Genomic DNA, 21,092 nt, shown 5'->3' with positions numbered 1-21,092 from the left:
TCCTGCACCTCGCTGCTACTCGCACGCGGCCCCACCGGCGTCCCGCGTCCAGCACCAGTCTCCTCTCTGAGCGAGGCGGGATCCGCACCAGCACCCCCAAACCAAGGCGGGTACCCCGAGCCCCGCCCGCACCCCGCCCGCACCTTGGCCCCGCCCGGCACGCCCCCGGCACGCCCCCCTCACCGCCCCGCCCCGCCCCTGCCCGCTCCGGCGGCGCAGCCCGCGCGCGCCCCGCCTCAGTCCCGCGACCAGAGCCAGGCGCGCAGCAGTGGAGAGCAGCCGGAGTCGGCGCCCCGACGCTCTGCGCCCCCAGTGTCCCCCGCGTCCCCCGCGTCCTGGGCGGGCATGGGGCGGCCAGGCTAAGCACCGCATCCCGCCGCCGAGACCCGGGCCCCAGCCAGCAGCCCTCTTGCCGCGGCCCCGGCGCGCACGGGCCATGGCGAAGGCGACAGCGACGGCCGGCGCTGCGGGGCTGCGGTTGCTGCTGCTGCTGCCGCTGTTCGGCGAAGGTGAGTCCTGCTGGGGGCCGGTGCCCGTAGAGACCGGGGCGAAGTTGGCGCCTGGCGCCGGGCGGCGGAGCGGACGCGCTCGGAAACGCCTTTCTCTTGGCTGCGGGCAGCCGGCTGCGCAGTTGCCCGCTGCCCGGGCTGAGCCGGGAGCGAGGTGGGGCGGCAGACCCGGCGCTTCGAGGCCCGGACTGGGCGGGTCTCTCGCCGGAACGGGTCGTGGGCCGAGCGGCCGGGGTCGGTGCCCAGGGCCTGAGTCGCAGCGGTGCGTCCCAGCCTGGTCGCGCCTCGCGCCCGCGTCCTGGAGCGAACCGGACGGACCTTGCTGCCGTTTCGGCGCAGGTCGGGGAGGCCGGGTGGTGTAGCCCGAGAAAGCCCGCGACTTGAGCGGGCAGCTCTGTCTCTGCAGATTGTTCCAACTTGGTTTCCTTTCCTCTTTCCACGTCGGTGTATTCCTCCTCCAGCTCGGATTCCCTGGCCCGCCCAGGGGTGCGAAGGGCACCTGCTGTTTTATAAAAGGTTGCTTTTCCCTCGTGCGCTTTTACCACCCTAGGCTTTAAAAAGCCGAAAAGCCCGTGGTTTCTGGGAGGCTGCCCTCGAGGGCCCGTTCAGACTGGTCCAGCGCAGCCGGGGGAGGGCCCGCCGCGGCCAGAGTTCCAACAGGGAGCTTTCCAGTCTACCCGAGGCCTTTGCGACCAGGAAACCGCTCTTGGCCAAGCGCTTTTGACTGTCCCTCGGTGGGGCAGGGCTATGTGCCGCCTTTCGGCCAGCGTCGGTGCTGGGAAGATTGGCTGTGGCCTTGCAAAGGCTGGTCACCACCCCCGCCCCAAACTCGGACAGAATGAAGCCTAAGGCCACAGAATCTTTGACCTGTTGGCCATGCCTTTTAGTTTTCCTTGAACCCGCCCTGACTTGATCTCCTACTTCAGCATGCACCAAGTTTCTCTCCGACAGGGAAAGCTGCCCTCTCCCACTGCTTACAAAGGGCCTTCTCTCCCTGTGGCCTTTGGGAACAGGAGAAGCAGTGGTCCCCTGCCTCTAGCCTCTGGTCTTGCAGATTCTGGGTTCACAGACTGGCCCCAAAGGCTTCATTTGTGTGGCTGAATCCTGGGTTTCCCTGGAAAGATACTGAAGCCAGAATGGGTTTTCAGCCCATCATGGGGAAGGCAGGGGAGAAGTCCTTCCCTTGCCCTGAGGAGGAATGAGGGGGAGGGAGTCTGTTTCCGGTAGGAGAACTCTGGGGTCACTGGACTGCATGGGGGAAGACCCCAAGGAGGCTGCAGTCAGGACAGAGGTAAACACAAGTGGAATGTTCTGAAGATCTCTTATAACTCTGAGTTGTAACTTTGTAGTTGTGGGTGTGTAGTTAGGTGTGAGCCGGAAGCTAGTGCTGCCTGGGCAGCGTGTGCCAGCCCCGCTGCCTGCAGAGGCTTTCCCCATGCTCTCCCACAGCCACTAGCCAAGTTGGGGTGCCTGCGAGGCTTTAAAGTCTAGACTTTGGAGCACAGGCTGCAAGGGTCAGCCTGTGGCACTTGGCCTGAATGCAGGTGGCTTTTTCACAGCCCTGGCCCACAGAATTTGGTGGCCAAAGACAGGCTCTCGGAGCAGGGAAGGTGGGCATCCCACCCCGCCCACCCTTCCCTTGGGATAACCAAGAAACCATGATTGGTGGGTGCTGAGAGTGGGGAAATGGCCCTGCAGCCCCCAGGAGGACACAGCTGGGGCCCTGGGAGAGGCACAGGGGCATCCTTCGCTTGGAGCAGCAGCGGAGGAGCGGCTGAGCCTGGCTCTCCTTGAGCCGAACCAGGCCATCACTGGTGAGCCCGGCAGCGGCTCCAGGACCCACCCAGGCCGAGAGCAGCTCAGCCTCTGGGCGCCCTCTTGTGGATGCAGCGCTCCGGTGGCCAGGCCTGTTGCCCTGAGGATGCTCTGAGTCTCTAGAGGATGAGACTGTCCCCTGATTGGCCAGACAATTCCCCCAAGGCAGGACAGGAGGCTCTCTTCTGTGCTGGGGGACTGACAGGAGGGGAGTAGAGAGGCGACCCAGACGAAGAGGCAGGGGCCTAGACCAGCGCGCAGAGGAAGGAGCCCTGCTACCTCAGAGCTGGCCAGGAAGGGGGGACAGGGATGTCTAGAGCAAGGCCATGGGACATAAACAGATGCCTGCAGCTTGGTCCCCCTCCGTGTGTGCACACTGTCATAGTGTGTGACCACATACACCTTCAGAAAAAGGTACTGACACAGACTCTTCTCCCACATCATGGCATCCATGTGTGGTTGCAAGCTTGCACATGAGCGCGTGCTCGCGCACACACACACACACACACAGGGTCTCTCTCTCTCTCTCTCTGTCTCACACACACACACGCACACAGAATCTCTCACACACAGTATCTCTCCCTCTCCCTCTCTCTCCCACACACACAGGGTCTTCCCCCGCCTTTCTCTCTCACACACACACACAGGGTCTCTCTCCCTCTCCACATACTGGATCTACTCTCTCTCTCTCTCTCTCTCTCTCTCTCTCACAAACACACATAGTATCTCTATCTCATACACAAGGTCTCTCTCTCTCACACACACACACAGGGTCTCTGTCTCACTCCACACACACACACACACACACACACACAGGATCTCTTTCTCTCTCACACACACACATGCACACACACACACTCACTCATACTCATAGCTGGTCTTCACAAGGCACACTCCTGCCCCTGCACAAGGATATATAATCATGACCCCCCATGGCCACACACACACCCCCTAGTGAATGAGGCTCCACCCGACTGCCCCCCCATACTCCACCCTCCCCCAGGAAACCCAGCCCCTTTCCCTGCCACTCACACATATCCACCCCCTCATACACTCATGGACATGGCCCAATGGTCCCAGGGAATCCTAGAACCTGGGAAACGTCCATCTAAGACTTATTCTTAGCAGAGTTTCTAGCACTTTGTTGCTCAACACAGATATAGCCCCTCAGCAATTTGAGTCCCAGCTCTTGGGCCCTGCCAGGCTGACACCTCACCCAGCACCATCTCCCTGACTCCCACAGTCCCTCAGCAGGCCTCGAGTCTCTTGTCTTCCTGGTCTGGCTTCTTGGGTCCCATTTTGCTCAGCACCTGTGGCTTCAAGGAAGGACCTGCCCTCTCTCTCTGTAGACCTCTGGGACTTTCACTCCCCAGCACCAAAGAAGGGAAGACTTGCCATGACTTGGCAGGCTCCCTCCCCGGGATGCCTGGCCCAGGCCTCTGCAGTGTGGCCTGGGCAGGCCACTTATGCCTGGACCAGATGTCAGAGCCGCCTCTGCTGGGAAGGCTGCCTCACCTACTTCTTATTTTCTTTGGGCCCCTCCCTCTCTTTTGCCACGGACTGGTAGAAAACAAGTCCTGCTTCACCAGCTTACCTGGGCCTTGCCCTCTTTCTCTTCTACCCTAGCCTGCATCCCTGCTAAGCCCCTCCGACCTCTGGGGGCCCCAACAGAGTCTAGCCCAACCAAGGCTACAGGGGATGGGCTGGCTGGTGGGCTCCTAAGGGTGGAGCCTGCAAACAGAGAACAAATGGGAAAGTCTATTGAGCCCATTGCTAAATTGCCTTTATTCTGCAGAATTGCTTTAAGGATAGCTAAGTAAATCACTGTTTCCTTGGTGGTGTGAACAAAATGGGATGCATTCACCTAATGGGGAGCTAATGGCCTTTTAGCCAGGGGAAGAGAAAACTAATTAAAAATCATGGTATCTGTTAAAATGGGGCCCAAGGTGCCAAGGGATATGGAGGGCCCGGAAGCTACCACCTCCCCTGAGGCCTTACCCCTCTGTGACCTGAGAGAGGACTCCTCTGTCCTCTGGTCTTAGCTGGACAAAGCTGATGTCAGCAGCAGCTACCCCAGGGAACTCATAGCCTGCTCATCCCTTGCTGAGCACCGCCTGTCAACTAGCTTCCTGTAACCTCCCGGAACCCTAAGGGACATGACCTTGGTTTCCCATTTCATAGGTGAGGAAACCGTGCCCCACGTAGCCTGTGGACTACAGCCTGCGGAGAAGACTCCCCACCCCCAGGCCTCTGGCTTTCCTCAAGTGCCTTCTCCAGGCCAGAGGTGGTGGGGACCAGGGATGGGGCTGAGGAGGGATCCTGGAAAGGGAAGGTAGCCCTGAGCCCTCTCCCCCACCTGCTCAGGGCTCCAGCCCGGCCCAGCTACAGGAGTGAAGTGTGCGCTGTGCTTGAAACAGCAGCTCTCCTGGGTCATGGCTGATTTCTCAGGTCAGGCCATTGCTTTAGCCGATGTTTGGGAGTCTTACTGTTTTGGAGACAGCCCCCTGGCATGGCCCTGGCATAGCTGGGCCTAGGACAGGGGTGTGTGTGCTCTTGTGAGGCAGGAGGAGATCTGTTTGAGGGTGTAGGCTCTGCGTGGGGACCCAGCACCTGGTAGAAGCTACTGTGCTGGGGTGGGGGGTGGGGGTGGGGGCTGGGCTTCAGGGGCCGTGAGTGCAAATGTGTCTCCTTCTCCAGGACAGGGCCCTCCTTCCCAGGGCACTGGGGAAGCCTGAGAGAAGAAAGCGCCCCACCAGGGACCCAGGAAGAAAGGCAGAGTTGGGGAGGCACTGCCCTACCCTCCCAAGCAGTGCTTCCGTCCACCCTGTGGAAGCAGCTACTTTTCTACTGTGGAACCTCCTCCCCGTCCTGTGGGTGTGGAGGAGGCCACTCCCTGCTGGGCGGGTAGTTCAGGGGCTCCTGACCTAAGCTTGCGTCCCCGCGCCCTCTTCCTTCTCCCCGTGTCCTCCCTTCCCTATGTCCTCCTCCTCCCCGTGTCCTCTTCCTCTCGGTAACCTCCTCCTCCTTGTGTCCTCCTCTACCCACTGGCCTCCTCCCCATGTCCTCCCCTTCTTAGGTCCTTCTCCTCCCCATGTCTTCCTCTTCCCACGTTCTCTTCCTTCTCTCCCTGTCTTCCTCTTTCTCCCATGTTCTCCCCCTCCACCCCATGTCTTCACCTTCCATCTCCTCCTCTTCCTCCCAGTGCCCTCCTCCTCATGTCTTCCGCTTCTTCCCAGCACTGTTGTCCTCCTCCCTATGTCCTCCTCCTCCCCATGTCCTTCTCTCCATGTCCTCCTCCTCCAGGGTCCTCCTCTTCCCCATGCCCTCCTCCCCATATCCTTCCCCCACTGTGTTCTCCTCCTCCTACCTGTGTTTTCCTGTTCCCCCACGTGCTTCTCCCCTCTCTGTCCTCCTCCTCATTTATGCAATTGTTTCTCTGACTGAGTGATTTAATAGTAACCATAACAGTAATAAGGATCCACAAGTACTCCCCAGGGGACCATCTGCTACCTAGGGAGCTTCTCCAGGGCAGGAGATGCCCTCGGGAGACAACACAAGGGCCCTCTGACCTCAGAACTGTCACTGTGCATTTAGGGTCAGGCAGTAAAAGAAGCACTAAGCCATCACTTCTCCCAAATGCACGGGTGTGATTTCCGAGGAGGTGCTCAGCAAGAGGCAGGCTAAGGGGTGGGGTAGGAGAGGGCCTTGGGCAGCCAGGCAGGCAAGTGACCCTCCTGGCTGTGGGCTTCAATGTGGTGATGGCAGCCGGGGGTCCCCCAGTCCCTCTGCCCATCTCCCTCCTGTTCCCTTGCTCCCTCTCCTCAGCCTCCTGTAGGTCTCGGAGGGCTCTCTTCCGTGCTCTATGGGGTGATGCTCCTGGAAAACTGGGGCATCAGTACAACTCAGAGAGGCCAACCCAGGAAGGCCCTCTGGCCTGGGGAGGGTGCTCCCGGGATGCTTGTAGGGCTAGGAATGCCCAGGCCTCTCAGAGCCCACCTGGCGTTCCATTCACCACCCCAGAGTGGCAATCCAGGCCTGGTGTTTGGGGTTTTAAGGGAGGCTGTGACTTCAGAGGCAGGACCCCACCTCATGTCAGAAAACCTTAGCAGGTGACGCTGTCTTTGGGCCAACGCTCCAGGACACTTGGGAAACTACAGGACACCTGTAGACTGGGCCTTCCTGCCCTCCCTCCCCGTTCTAGTCTTCCTGCTGCCCACCTTTCCTCAGCTCTGGGACCAGACGAGGCCTGGGCTCCCCGCAGGCTCAGGCTTCTAGCTCTGTGGTTGTCCCCAAGGCTGGAGCCCTGAAGCCAGCGGGCCCTGCACTGTTCTGTCTGAGACTCTGGGCAAGGAGGTGGTAGACAAGAGGAGGCAGCGGTATGCCTCCCCCCTTGGAGCCAACACCCCTAGAAAATGAGGTTGTGGGGTGGGCGATGCCAACAGGACCTTGTTCAGGCACCACCTGGTTCCCCAAGGAGAGCAGGTGTCCAGCCCCAAACAAACACCTCTGTTTGCTTTTGCCCTGTGAGTGGCTCCACAAAGTACAGCAGCCCAGGCACCCCCGCAGGAAAGTCACCTGTGCACCTGTGGGCTGGCCCGCTCAACTTGTCCATGACAGTCTCACAGTGGGGGGTGGCGGGCAAGCCTGGGGTACTGTGACAGGCAGGGCCCCGTTCCAGGCCCAGCTTGGGGGAGATGTCTGTGTCCCTGTAGCCCAGGTCCTGGGGCCCCAGGCCCCCTCTCAAGTTCAGGCGCTGGCAGATGCCCCTCATTGCCATCTTGGGCCATTGTCACATAGGGGCGCTGATGTCTAGGTTCTGCAGGGCCCAGGCCTCCAAGAAGTGCTTAGAAGGCAGCACAGCCCAGTGCCGGGGGCACAGGGAGTCAAAGCTCTGGCCCAGCCCCAAGCACCAGCCCGACCTGCTCTCTGATGGGAGACAGGTCTCTGCTGCCAAAATAAATCAGAAAGCCCCCAGCAGGATAATGACCCTCAAAGCTTGCGCCTCCTAGGTGTCTATATGATCACCAGCAGATTCCAGTGATTCTCACTCTTTTTGAAAGGGGAAAAGAAAAAATGCAATTTCCTAAAATTTAATTAGTAGCCTAGCAAATGCTGGGGAAAGTGTGGTCTCTCTGTGCCAGGACCTGAGGGTAGGGTGTGTTGCGGGGGTTGACTTGGAGGTGTGCAGAGTGACGGCTCTCCTTTCTGGGGAGGAGAAAGGGTGGAGTCGGGGCCCAGGGCACTGTTCCAGCAGCCACTTAGCCCTGGAGTCGCCGCCCTCCACCTTCTCCCCGATGGAAGCAGGGTTAACATGCACTTAGCACTGCGGGGACCCGCTTTGCCCCCCGAGGGTCACGCCTGGTCAGGTAGGCAGCCCCGAGGGTGGTCTTCAAAGGCTACTCATCCAGAGGGACCACAGACATGACTCCACAGAGCCTTGAAGGGTCTTGAGTGAGAGCCCATTCGATAGTCTTTGCTTCCCTGCCTCCCACCCACTCCTATCTTTGAGGGCAGTTGAGGATGTACTTGGTAACGGAAGCTCCCGTAGTCTCAGTGACTCAACACGGTCCTTGTGTCTCCTCCTGACAGTGCCCCTGCCAGGCACTCCATGCCCAGCCACGTGCTCAGGGAGGGGCACGGAGCCAGGCCTGGAGAGGCCCCCGGCACTCTGCCCAAGTTCTGCGGGCTGGAATACCGTTGCGTGGCCCTTCCCTCCTCAGGAGAAGCCCCGAGTACAAAGGAGAGTGTGATGGGTCGGAGGGCACGTGCCGGGGCACCCGGGGACATCCTTGGGGACCCCCTCTCCGGATTCACACCCCTGAGCCCCACCTCTTTGATGTCTGCTCTCCTGGTCAGCACAGCCAGGGCCTGCGTTGGGCTCAGGCACTGGGGAAGGAGGAATGGTGGATAATTACAGTTTGCTTTTTTGTGGGGAGGTAAAATTCACACAACGTGAAATCAGCCATGGTAACTGAACGATTCAGTAGCGTTTAGTGCTTTCACAGTGTTGCCTCAGTATTTCTGCTGTGTTGAACATTTTCACCACCACAAAAGGGAGCTCTTAGCCCCTAGACGTTGCCCCCCTAGCGCCCCCACCCCCAGCCCCTGGTAACCACTGCTCTGCATCCCGTCTCTACAGGTTCGTCCTCTCAGGATGTTTCATATAAATGGACCTTTTTATCTGGCGTCTTTCTCTTAGCGTCGTGTTTTCAAAGTGCGTGCACGTTGTGGCACACATCCATATTTTATTTCCTTGCGAGGGTGATACTCCATTGGATGTAAATATCAGATTTCTTTATCCATTCATCTACTGATGGACATTTAGATTGTTTCCACCTTTTAGCTGTTGTGACTAAAGCTGTTATGAACATTCATGGGCAAATATCTGAGTCCCTGGTTTCAGTCTTCTTAGATATATACCTAGGAGTGGAATTGCTGGGTCATCTGATAATTCTGTTTTATTTTTTGAGGAATTGCCAAATTGTTTTGCACAGCAGCTGCACTATTTTACATTCCCGCCAGCAGTGTGTGAGAGCTCTGATTTTGCCACATCCTTGACAGCACTTGTTATTTTCTGGGTTTTTATTTTGCTTTCTTTTAATTATAGCCAAAGTATGTGGTACAATGTGGTATCTCATTGTACTTTTGATTTGTGTTCTCCTAATGATTAGTGAGGTTGAACATCTTTCATGTGCTCATTGGCCATTTGCATCTTCTTTGAAGAAATCATCTCTTCAGGTCCTTCGCCCATGTTTTAATTGGGTGGGGTGTCTTTTTGTTGTTGGGCTTACCTTGCTTTATCAAACCTCCACCAGGTATTGCTGAGAAGCTGTTTTGTGTCATTAACATTTCACCGTGTCTGTGACATTTCTGACAGTGTTTGAGCCCCTAGGTCCTCTTTTGAGGAGATATTCAGTGGGGGAAGCTGAGTCACCATAACCCCACTAGGACCCTGAGGACCTTCTCCAAAGACCTGGACCCTGAGGCCATGTGAAGCATGAATGCCCCAGAAGCAATGGTGTCACAACTCGTGTGTGAGATGCCGTGCCCGGGGGTCACCTTGTGAAGGACCAGGGAAAGGAGGGGTGCCAGGAACCAGCAACCCACCCAGCCCACCTGACAAGGCAGGACTCAGCAACAGGAGGACCCAGGGCCGCCCTGTCTTGCTAAACCTCAGTCCTGACTCTAAAAATAGCCAGGCAGATCTGGTGTAAGTTGATTATCGTAATTGTGGCTGTGTGATGTCATGCTGCTAGTCCCTTGAAGCTGTTTTCCTGGGACAGCAGTGTGCACTGAGGCATTGTTCACCCTTGTATCCAGAAGCTACAGGAGTGCTGGGCAGAGGCATGGGGGTGGGCAGGCCGTGACTGAGGAGTAGCTAGAAGGCTTTGTGGGCCCCAGACTGCTCTGGTTCCATAAGAAGGGGGAGGGAGAATGGAGGAGGGAGAACAGAGAACTGGCTTCCGTCAGTGGGTGCTCTGTACCTGGCTTGTCCCAGCCATGATTCCAAGGAGGCACTTCTGTCCTGGTTCCCAGCCAGTCACACAGAGAGGCAGTGAAGGAGTGTGAGCTTGGGCCCAGCTCTGCCCTTGTCTTTCTGTTTCCTTGTGTTGCCCTAAGACTCTCCTTTGGACCTAGGTCATGTCTTTTTGCCTTATCATTGGTGGTCTAGGAAGGCACCTGTGATTGTAATCTCGTTGCATCCCATGGCCCACGCCCCACTCCCTGAGACCACCCTGGTTTCCATCATGCCCACCATCCTGCCACTTGTCCCTGCTCAGAAAGTTCATTCTGTGACTGCTTCTGCACAGACATCACATAGACTTGTAGGGGAATCAGAATGAAAGGGAGCCTTAGCCTCAGGTGGAACCTTGTCCTTTTATACATGGGGAAACCATATAGATGGGGAAAGCCCTCGGTGTGCAGTGGGCCCTCAGGACCTGTCAGCTTGTCTGGCCACAGGCCCATGCTGTGCTGAAACCACCTCTGTCAGAGGCTTCCCCAGCTCTCTTCCTTCCACCCTCCCAGCAGAGCAGACCCTTAGGCCTTCTTTGAGGCACCCCCCCCTCCATCTCCAGAGAGAACCCAGGCTCTGCCCAGGGGTTGTGGTGGCCCTGCAGGGGGTCCCCTCTGCTGTTCACCTGATCGCACCTACCCTTGCTTTTAGTGGAGAGTAGGGAGGGGAGGGGGCAACAGGTCCCAAGCTGCAGGGAGGGAGCGAGGGGGGGCTCCCAGCAGCAGCACTGTGACATCCCAAACCTGCCCCACATAGAAAGGAGTGTGTACTGGAGGCATGAGACAGGCCTCTTCCCAGAGCCCCTGGGAAAAGGGCCTTCCTTTGACAGGGCCCCTTCTGGTCTTCTCAGACTTGACAAGGAAGCACAGGACAGCCTTCCAGCCCCCCATCAAGCTAGAGCAGTCCTGGTAGGCCCTTGTCTGACTGACAGGCTGCTGCTGGCTCATGGGGGTGCCTCTGTCCCAGTCACCCCATGTAGACGTTACCTTCCTGACTCCTCCCCTACAAGTCATGGATCACTATCCCCATGCAGAGCTGGAGCCTGCTGGTTCCACCTTTTTGAGTATTCAGTTATAATAGGATCCAGTGGGATGGAGGGAAGGATCCCTCGAGGCTCACTTATGTGTCCAGCTGAGATAGACATGTCAGGCCCCTAGCATTGGTGAGCACCTGCCAGGTACTTCGTCTGCACGCAGAAACCATTACTGTGTCTGTCCCTGTCAGACAGATACTGGCTGAGGAGACTGCCTGCCAGTCACACATACCTGGGCTTCACCCCATTTCACTGAAATGTTAACAGTGTTTATACCAGGAGACTTCTAGGGGCACCTGCTTTTTTAGAAGAGGCCAAGGGAGGTATGGATGGGTATCTATGATGGCATTTTCAGCCTGGTCTGCAAGCAGGTGGGTGGGTGGCCCAGAGTCCCAGGGCCCAGGGCGCTGGCTTATCTGCACTTGTGTGCACAGCCGGCACTGAGCAGGAGAACTTGGTGGCCACACATACAACCCCAGACAGGACCCTCAGCTTAAGTCCTGGCTCACTGTCTGAGTGGCCTTGGGCAAGGTGCTTAGCTTCTTTCTGCTTCAGTTTCCCCCTCTGCAAGATAGGCATCATAACCAGCCCTACTTCTGGCAGTTGTGTTAATAAGTGAACAATGCATGTGAAGTGCTTTAGAACAGAGCCTCTCACAGAAAATGCACTGTAGACACTTGGCCTGTTAATGTTGCACAAAGAGGGGCTCCTGGTTGGCTCAGTCAGTTAAGTGCCTGCCTTCGGCTCAGGTCATGATCCCAGGGTCCTGGGATCAAACCCTGCATCAGGCTATCTGCTCAGCAGGGAGCCTGCTTCCTCCTCTGTCTCTCTGCCTGCCTCTCTGCCTACTTATGATCTCTGTCAAATAAATAAAATCTTTTTTTAAAAATGTTGCATAAAAAGTGCTGGGGCAGGGCAGGGGTGGTAGTGGACAAAAATGGGCAGGACCATCTGTGTTCAGGGAGCTCAAGTTTGGTGGGGTGACATATTTGTTTAAGTCTGAGTCATATTTGTTAAGTCTGGGTGCATGAGGGACAGTTCTCCCAGCAGAGGCACACAGGGTCCAAGCCGGTAATGTCCTGGCCGGTCACCCCCAGGCCGAGGCCAGCGCGACCAAAGTCAGCTGGGGCCTTGGGGCATGAGAGTGCTGGAGACACAGGGGCCTGGTGACCCGCAAACAGTCATTGGCAGGCCACTTGGGTGGCCGGTTTTTTTCTAGCCAGGCCTTGCCCTGGGTAAGAAATTAATTGTAACCTAATTGGCAGTTTCCTTTGCATAGAAGCCGGAAGGAACTGCCCGTGAGGCTGGTGATTAGCTTAGCGGCAGCTGGGAAATCACATTTGAGCAGGAGCGTCCATCATCTCAGGCCACTGCTGCAGCTGGCCTGGACGGGTGTGGACATGTGGGCGGTGGTTCGGGTGCAAGCAGGGTGCAGCCTGGGGCCCGGACCCCTCAGAGCAGAAGGCTGGGGCCTGTGAGCAGAGGGCGAGCGCAGGCTCCTGGCTCCTCGCTGCCTGGGCTGTAGAGCTCAGTCATGACCTCACTCCCCCAAACTCCAACCATGTCCCTTTTCCACGCTCTCAGGGGGCTCCCTGAGTGATGTGGCCCAGTGACAGGAGACCTGGGGGCTGACTGCTTTTCGACCATGCATGTGAGAGGTGAACCTCTGCATCTGTTTCCCATTGGGGTGTGCCTGTGTGTGCAGAGTGGCATCTCTGGGGCAGGGGCTAGCCCCCAGTTCTCTCTTTCTCCATCTGGCTGCTCTCCCAAGCTGCCAGCCACATTTCCCAGCCAAGGCCCAAGAGGACAGCTGTCTTGGGGGATGCTGCACCCACATTGGGTCCCTTGCCCTTCCCCACCGTGAACCACACAGTGAGGACTGAGGTGGGAGGGATGGTGGTGGGCCCTGAGAGCTGAGCTGTGTGTGAAGCCCTTGGCCAGACAGGCAGGCGGGAGCCCTGGGTTCTGTGCTGGACACAACCTTCCAGAACATGGAGAGCCCCGGATCTCGTTACGGGAAGCTGAGGGCCCCAGTGTGGGCCAGGGTGCCCACTTGCTCCTCCCTGTGTGTGGGCCTATTCAGCTGGCCCTTCCCGTGTGCCCAGCCCATACCAGGAAGGCCACTCTGCCTCGTGGGCATTAGTGGCACAGGCCACCCACCGTGGGCTGCTGGCAGCACTTAGGGAAGAAGCAATGGAGGACTGGAACTGAGGGGGCACTGCTGAGATCACAGTGACTGACGTCCTTGTTGGGACATTAAAATAATTAAGATGGTGAATTGTATGTGTGTTTTACCACACTTAATTTTGAAAACTGGGCTTCCCTTTTATGCCTCCCCCCTAAATCTGTTAAGAAGTTTGATTTACCAATTTGAGCTCCACTTTCTTCCTAAAAGCAGATGCATTATAATCCCTTATAAAAGCAGAGCCTCCCACTGAGACAGAGAGTAGCGATGGCAGGGAGACCCTGCACGCACGCACACGTGTATGTGTGTAAGTGAGCACACACATTCTGGCCACATCTCCATCTTTGTCACCAGTAGGTCACTTCCTGAGCAGGGATCCAAGGTTTTGTTCTCAGCCTGGGGCTGTTTGTTCAGCACCCACCCCCGGCCTCACTGAGATGCCTCGTGCCCTAGAGGGAACCCACATGTCCCTCACGAGGCTTGTGAGCACAGGAGGGGCATCCGTGTGGCTCTTCTGGCTCATTCTACTGCTGGTTCTCCACCTGCGGCTCTCAGTGCCCATCATACCAAACCATAGAATCTTAGCTCCACACCCCCATCCCAAATTTGGACCATTTCCCAAAGTCTCCAGTGCGCCCCCCCCCCCGCCCCACTCCATGAAACCATGTGTTTATTGGTTTGTTCCTTCACTGTTGCCTTCATTGGACCACTCACTATGATGTCTGTTCTTTTAGCTCAAAGTGGTGAGTTGGGTGATGTGCCTGGAATGTGGGTGCCCAAGAGAGTGGGAAGGAGGTGAGCTGGGGGGAGGACAGTTGGGCCCTCACCCCTAGTGAGGAGCTGTGTTTTATTCTGCAAGCAGTGGGCAGTTAATGCAGGGCTTCAGGCAGAGGGTGAAGTGGTCCGAGTGACCCTAGTGGTTCTGTACATGTGGCCTGTGGGGTTAAGAGTGAGCTCAGGAAGGCCCCTTGAGCAGTGTGGTTTTATGCAGGTGAGGGAGGTGTGGGAGCGTGGCGGCTTGGACGGGGGATGGCAGAGGGCATCCTGTGTTTGCTCTGCTGGAAGGGGTGGAAGATGGAAGAGCTCAGGACGAGTCTGAGGCGTGTGGCCTCCACAGTGATGTGGCTGGTACCCTGACTGGGGCGGGCAGGTGGGAGGGGCAGGCGGGGCTGGGTGGTCCGGGTCCTCCTCTAAGTGGACTGAGACATGGGAGAGGCTAGAGCACGACGATGGAGATTCGCGCCTGGCACTGAGGATGAGGTCAGGGCCGGCGAACGCGGCAGACGTGAGTACAGAGGCTCACGAACACGGGGCACGAGTGCCGTGGGACCGGCTGCTGTTTGCTTGGAGGGAACAGGGAGAGCCAATGAGGAGCTTTCGCCATTCAGAGGGCTCCCAAGGGGGAGGAAACCCGCACAGACTGACAGGCTGGCTAATCGTAGTGCAGCCGGAGAGAGCACCAAAGACAGGAGGTCCAGGCAGCAGCCAGAGAGAAGAGGATACCAAAGAGTGAGCAGTAGAACGGGTACAGAGTTCTCTGAAGCAGCAGCAACAAAAGAGTCCTCTGAAGGACCAAGAGAAAATAACTTTGCCACAGAATTCTCCATACAGCAAAAGTACCTTCCAGGAGTGAGGTAGAAGGGTTATGTAAAAAAACAGTTTAAGAAAAGGCAAGAGAAACCCAAGCCCCAGGTTTCTGTTCAAAGTGAGTGGGGTGAGGTGGAAGGTGGGGACCCGGGAGGGGCAGCAGCAGGGCCAAGCGACCGGCAGGGTCGGCCGCGCGCGCCCACGGGCGTTTGTTGCGGGGTTCACTCTCCGTGTAAGTGGCCTGCACGGCGCGTTTGCGTCCATCAGATACGCTGCTGGAGCAAAGAGAAACCGTGACTGTGCCAGAGGGGCGGGGCCGTGCTGCGGATGTCCTGTGAGGTTGTGCCCAGCGCTGCTGTTGGGGGTGGAGGGACCCCCCACGGGGACAGCTGGCCTGCAGGGGGAGGGGCCTTCCCTGGGGAGAAGTCAGTGGGATCTGTTTCCCATTCCCAGAAAAGATGATGGCATTAGGAAATCGTCTGTTGAGGAGGTTCTGCTGGCTTATAATAAAACTGTCATCGACGCAGTCTGGCGCTCGTCAGGGGCGGGAGCCGGGGCTGTCCGGTGCGCGGGTTCTGCAGGAGGGGACAGCCCTTCGCACACGTGCAGGCAAGCCCTGGCCCCACCCCATTCTTTCATCTTACCGTTGCCCTTTTATTTTTTTTCTTCCTTAGGAGCCCTGAATTCCAGCTTCCGTATTGCAGTCCTAGGACATTTTTACTTGCTGGAGGCTGTTGGCCTTTCCCCAGCAGGGCAACTATGTGCTGTGTTGAGTGCGACTCACCACCGGGCACTTGTAGCAGCGGGGAGGACAGGCCCTGAGCTGGGGTGACAGGCTGAGGGCGCCTGGCCGGGAAGCACCTGCCCAGATCTGGACTGGCAGGGTCACAGAGCAGCACAGCCACTGCAGAGGGGGGACAGGGAAGGCAGAAGCAGCTCAGGTGATCCTCTAGTGGCCCCGATGGCCAGGGCTGGCCAGGACCCCAGAGAGCTGATGCAGATGAGCCCACAGTGGGGACCAGGCTACGCCACGCTGCTGTACACTGAGGAAGCCCGAGGGCGTGAGTGGCTGTGTAACCGTGTGCGTGTGGGAGAGTGAGAATGTGGAGGAGAGACGTGTGAATCATTGCGGGCTCACTGAGGGTTCTGCGGTCACCCAGCCCTTGAAACAGGAGAGGGTCACATAACTTCCAAAGCTACATGTTGGGAGAACAAAGGTGGGCACCGCGGAGTTCCATGGGCCAGCTCAGGCTGAGAGCCCCCAGGGAAGGACCCCCTCTCCCCCCGCCACGCCAGGCTGGGATCAGATCCTGCTGGCAGAGCTGGGCAGCGGCCCATAGCTCATGGAGAAGATGGGGTTGCTTGGGCCAGGGCTGGCTTGCAGCCTCCCTTCAGGGCACAAGGGAGCCAAGGCTTTGGATGGGTCTGCGGGAAGGTGATCACTAGGCTCACGTGTGGGCTGTGCAGGCACCAAGGGACTGTGAGCTCCGGGCAGTTGGATGGGGTGGAGCGTGCGAATTGTCCCCACGCCTCTGCTGCTCGCTGCCCCGGGGCAGCAGGAGCCTGAAAAAGCCAAGGCAAGCTGCTAGAAGCAGGATCAGGGCCCTTGACCACCAGCAGCATTCCCCCCACCTGACGAGGCTCCCCTTCCTGCTTATGGCAGGGAAGCAGCTCAGGGTCCAGTGTGGGCATGAGGGTGTGTGCACGCGGGACAGAGCGTGTGCAAGAGCGCACATGTGAGTGTGTGTGAGCACATGTGCCCTTGTGAAACGCCGAATGAAAGAGAGGGAGTTGGGGGGTAAGGGCCTGGTTCCATCTGCACCCAAATCCGAATAAATATGCCAACCAAATGTGGAGCATTGGAAACAACCTTTGCAGGCTATAGAATGGTCCCAGGTAAAGGCAAAACCGCGGTCTCGTGATGGCGTGCACTGAACGCAGCCAGTAGGGCTCCCACCTGGCAGGCACCCATGGTGGATCTGCTCATAAACGAGATATCAGGGGAAGCCCAGCTCAGAACAGGACAGCACTTCACCCTGTCAAAATTCATTCTACACCTTTTCCCTGTTGGGGTCTGGAAGGGTGGGAGCAGGTGGGGTCTCTCTGAACGTGAGCAGTGACTTGAGCCTTGGACAGTGATGCCATGACCTGCACGGGTCCCACTGTGCTGTGAGGAAAGGCCAGCTCCTCACCCCTTGGCATGGTTCCTGAGGGGAGACCTGAGCCACAAGGACCACGGGTTGTCTCTGGGGGGGTGACACGGGCCAACCCTCTCCAGGCAGAAACCGTGGACTGGGCATGGGGAAGGATGCTGGCACCCCAAGGCATTCAGAAGTGAAAGGTATGGAGGGGGAAGGCTTTGCCAGTCCTGCTCTGTTACCTACCCAAGTGGCAGCTTGCAGCAGAGGCAGGATGGAGCCCAAAGGCCACACGGCCCTTCCTGGCAGACAGGTGCCAGCAGTGAGCATCCTTGTAGGCTTAACATCTGCCCTCATCCTGACTCCCCATGCCACTTTGTTTGCTAGTGTTCCAAACCCTGAGACTCAGAACCATCAGCAGATTCACCCAGGTAAGGCTTCGTACCTCCCAGTGTCAGTGTTCTGAACTAGGAAATGGGGTAGCAAAGGGATCTACACATAGCAGCTGTGACTCTGAAGCACGAGCTTCGTATAATTCCTGTGCAAAGGCGAGGCATGTCTGCGACGTGCTCTGGCCACTCCTCTCCCCAGCATGCCCTCCTTTGATTGGCAGCTGGAGAAACTGAGACGCAGCAGAGGTCAGCAGACTGTAGGGGCTGCATAGCCCCTCGGAAATGGGCCCATCCCAGGCTCTCCTCATCCACCTGCCAGGATTGGCTGTATCATTTGTGGGGCCCAGTGTAGGAGGATGAAATGGAAATTTTGTTCTAGGTTTTAAAGAATTTCGAAACAGTGACATGAGAACATTAAACCAAGTGCGGGGCCCTTTGGGACTGCCCAGGCTATCCCCACCTGAGGCCAGCCCCACACTCACCTCCTCGATTCCCTGCCTTGGACCATGTGTTTTTCCATCTAAAAGGGTCTGTGACATTGAGGAGCATTAAGGGAGCCATGCCTGGCTACAGGGACCACCTGGAAGGTATTTAAGTGCCTTTAAGTCTGTTTCTTTTCACAATCATTGCCCGACCCACAAATCCCTTTTGGCAGCAATCAACTGGGCCCCACACAGATCCCGTAGGGCTGGCCTCTGTGAGATGAGAGTAGGCAGGACCCATTCTCTCCTGCACATATGATCTGCGTGGTGGGAACTGCACCAGCTTGGGGGTGGGGAGCTCTGGGAGCTCAGGCCGTCCTACCTCCCAGCCCCTGTACCACCGAAAGTGTGTGCAGTCAAGGAGGCCCTCTCAGAGGGGAGCCCAATTCTGGAGCCGCTCTTGCCTACTCCGCAGGTGGGGTGTTGTGGGTAGAGCTTTTCCCCACGATAAGGCCCGTTTTCTGCAGCCTTCCGAGTCACCCCAGAAGTCCCTCTCCACAGTGGCTCCAAGAACAGCCAAGTTCTTGGTTCTGCTCTGCTGACCAGGGCCAGTGATGTGTGTCCTGAGAGAAAGCGCCAGCGGTTGCCCCTCAGGATGTGAGCTCTGTTGAAATGCGATGTCCCCTCGCTGGTCTGCTGGGGGCAAGAACACAGACCTCACCTCTCTGTGGAGGGGTCAGGCACACCAAGGAAAGCTGGTGGCCTGGTCACACGGGCTCTGGAAGACAAGGGCTGCCCTGGTCTGCATCCAGTCTGGTGGACCCGGCAGCACTGCCTGCAGCTCTGGGAGTTGAGGCCCAATGGCAGCCTCTCAAGATCATAGTGGTCGGCGTGTGCCCTTCTGCCAGGGTGCGGAGGAGGTTGGTGGCTCCCGTCATGGCCAAGCCCCCTCCTTAGCTGGAGTCACTGTCACAAGCCAGGTTGCCCCTCGCCACCACCCTGTGAGGCCCCTGGGAGTTAGTCTCTCCTCCTTTTTTGTGCCTGGAAATGCCAACCTGCCCAGAGAGATGGTGAATCATCAGGACCACCTCTCCCCTCGAGCTGTTTTGCTGACTTGCAGGGAGCTTCAGTCACTGCTTAGGGCTTTGTGGGGGAACAAAGTGTGTCCCAGCGGAGCTACCTCAGTAGGGCCACAGGTGTGGTCCGCTGGGGATCAAGAGCACGGCAACTGTAGGGACCCTGGGAGATGAGTGGGCTGGTGGAAGGGGTGCCTTTCGAGAAAGCCTGCCTTGCAAATTCCAGTTCTCTTGGCATCTGTGCATATGCCCTTGAGCAAACAAATGGCTTTCTTTCTGCCTCAGTGTCTGTTTGCAGAATAGTCGTCCTGACAATGCCTCTGTCTGGGGCTGTGGAGAGGATGGAAGGTCGGTGGCAGGGTGGGGGGGTGGGGGATTGGCCTTGTGCTGTGCTGCCTCCCAGAGCCACCTGGCCGGGCTGTGCTCACCCCACACTCCACCTTTGAGAGGCGACAGTAGGCCTCAGGAGGCCAGCCCCTTCCAAAGGTTGTGGGGGCAGGACATGGTGAGGGGAAAAGAGAGTCATTCTTCCTGCCCATGGGGCAGCGGGTGTCACCTTCCCTAGCAGCCCCCCAGCTCAGTCCCTCCCCTAGAGCTCTTACTGGATGCTCTGACTTGTGGAACCTTCATGGAATGTTGGAGGACAAGCTCAGCTGCTGCTCGTGATTTGGGCCCTTGGTGGAGCGGCAGTGCTGGGTCTGGCTCCAATCCCCCTTCTGAGCCTGCCTTCCGGAACTTGGCCATGCTGGGATGCTGCCACAGGCTGGAAGCCCCTGTAGTATCAGATTTCTGTGGGGAAGACTGGAGGGCCCCACTGAGGAGAGCGAGGCAGGAGTTACCCTGACGGGCAACCCAGAGCAGGCCCTGGCACAGTCCTGGTGGGAGGTGGCTGCCAAGTCCCATCAGGGACTCCCCGACCGCTATTCCCTCCCTGTGGGTGTCTCCTCACCCACAGACGGGGAGCATTCCTGTCTTTGAGTCATGACTTGATGAGTTGGTAGGGTCCTCTTTGGGGCTCCACACTGTGGGGAGCGTGAGCGCCTCTGCTGGGACATGCGAGCCTGTGGAATGGATCCCCGGTGTGCAGGGACCCTCAGGGGACCGGTCAGCCATGGCCCATCACTCCGCTCAGCCCTGCGCTGGTGCCATCGGCTGCCTTGAACAGGAGCAGCAAGAGGCCAGCCTTGGGAGCTGCTTCCTGTCCCTGAGAGCATCAGCTGCTAAATCCCATGGAGGTCAGCCCTGAGTGCATCTGAGAACCTCCATCCTCCTGGGCCAGGGGGGAGGGTGTGGGGAGAGAAGGGTGGCATTCAGGCAGCTCCTGCCCATGTCTGCCACGGAGACCCCAGGGTGGGGGAGGCATGGTCTTGGCACTCCCTCCCCAGAATTCCCCAGTGCGACTTCGACTTCACGGAGCTCCTTTCGCTGCCTTTCCCTTGAATAGCAGCCAGTGTGACACTTCGGAGCGGATCCTTCCCCCAGGAAACTTCAGCTCAGAGCACAAGGCAGACTCCTTAGAAGTCCTGGCCTGCCCCTCCCTGAACTGTAACCACAGGGGTTAGGTAATTCTAGGTCCCACTCCAGGGGCACCTTTCTTGGCAGGGCTTTCCAGTGTGGTCTTTGCCCCACTCCCACCCCTGCTTCCTTCCATCTCTGTGTTGAGTGTGAGGTGCACAGGGCCAGGCCTTTGGCTCTGACCAGAGCATCTCCCTCCCTTCTCTCTCTCTCTTCCCCGCTTCCTTCTTTCCCTCTTTGTCCCTCTCCCCCTTGTTGCTTCCCAGCCCGAGCCTGTCTGGCAGGGAGCAGACCAGGCCAGGTGCATGCTTCCGCCCAGGTTGGCCCTCGCAGTCTGGCTGCCTTTTGAAGTCATCCTGAAAAACATCCCCCAGGGTGCAGCCGTTCTGTTCACGGACGGTTTCACTGCTTTGGCATCTGGAAAGGACTCCCCTGTGGTCTTACCTGACTCCGGTTGGCAATGGATTGTTTCCCATACCCAGATGTGTCCTTGAGGACCGAGGTGGTACCAGGGGTATCCTTTGCTGGTGCAGACTGGCCTGGCTGCTCACCCGACAGCTGTGAGCAGAGTGGGGTGTAGGTGGAACAAGCTGATCGAAAAGAGAAATTGGCTCAATGTGAGTGAATACGTGGGCATTTCTAATGTTTGTGTTGTGTGTTGGTTACTGCTATAGGGTATTTGCAGGGTTTTAGTGCTTTTTCCAGCGCCGTTTGCCTAATTATCCACCTTCTTGAAAATTCTTACTGTTTTTTAAAACTTTTTATCATGAAAAAAATTTTTTTTTAAGATTTTATTTATTTACTTGAAAGAGAGACAGTGAGAGAGAACATGAGTGAGGAGAAGGTCAGAGGGAGAAGCAGACTTCCCATGGAGCTGGGAGCCTGATGTGGGACTCGATCCTGG

The 21,092-nt window shown here is 57.6% G+C and overlaps 1 protein-coding gene across 2 annotated transcripts in view; it reads left to right on the top strand.

Annotated features, from left to right (window-relative positions):
* The first annotated feature begins 216 nt into the window (after positions 1–216).
* The window catches only part of RET (ret proto-oncogene), a 50,759-nt gene continuing 29,883 nt past the window's right edge, over positions 217–21,092 (top strand). For both annotated transcript variants that reach the window (XM_059398060.1, XM_059398061.1), the window contains exon 1: positions 217–509. In XM_059398060.1, coding sequence (XP_059254043.1) covers positions 437–509 — 73 coding nt within the window. In that variant the 5' untranslated portion in view covers positions 217–436. The remainder of the gene's footprint in view (positions 510–21,092) is intronic.

The sequence above is a fragment of the Mustela nigripes genome, chromosome 4 (assembly GCF_022355385.1).
Source record: "Mustela nigripes isolate SB6536 chromosome 4, MUSNIG.SB6536, whole genome shotgun sequence".
NCBI classification, from domain to species: Eukaryota; Metazoa; Chordata; class Mammalia; order Carnivora; family Mustelidae; genus Mustela; species Mustela nigripes.
The sequence above is the reverse complement of the archived record's forward strand: the minus strand, read 5'-3'. Positions and strand labels throughout refer to the sequence as shown.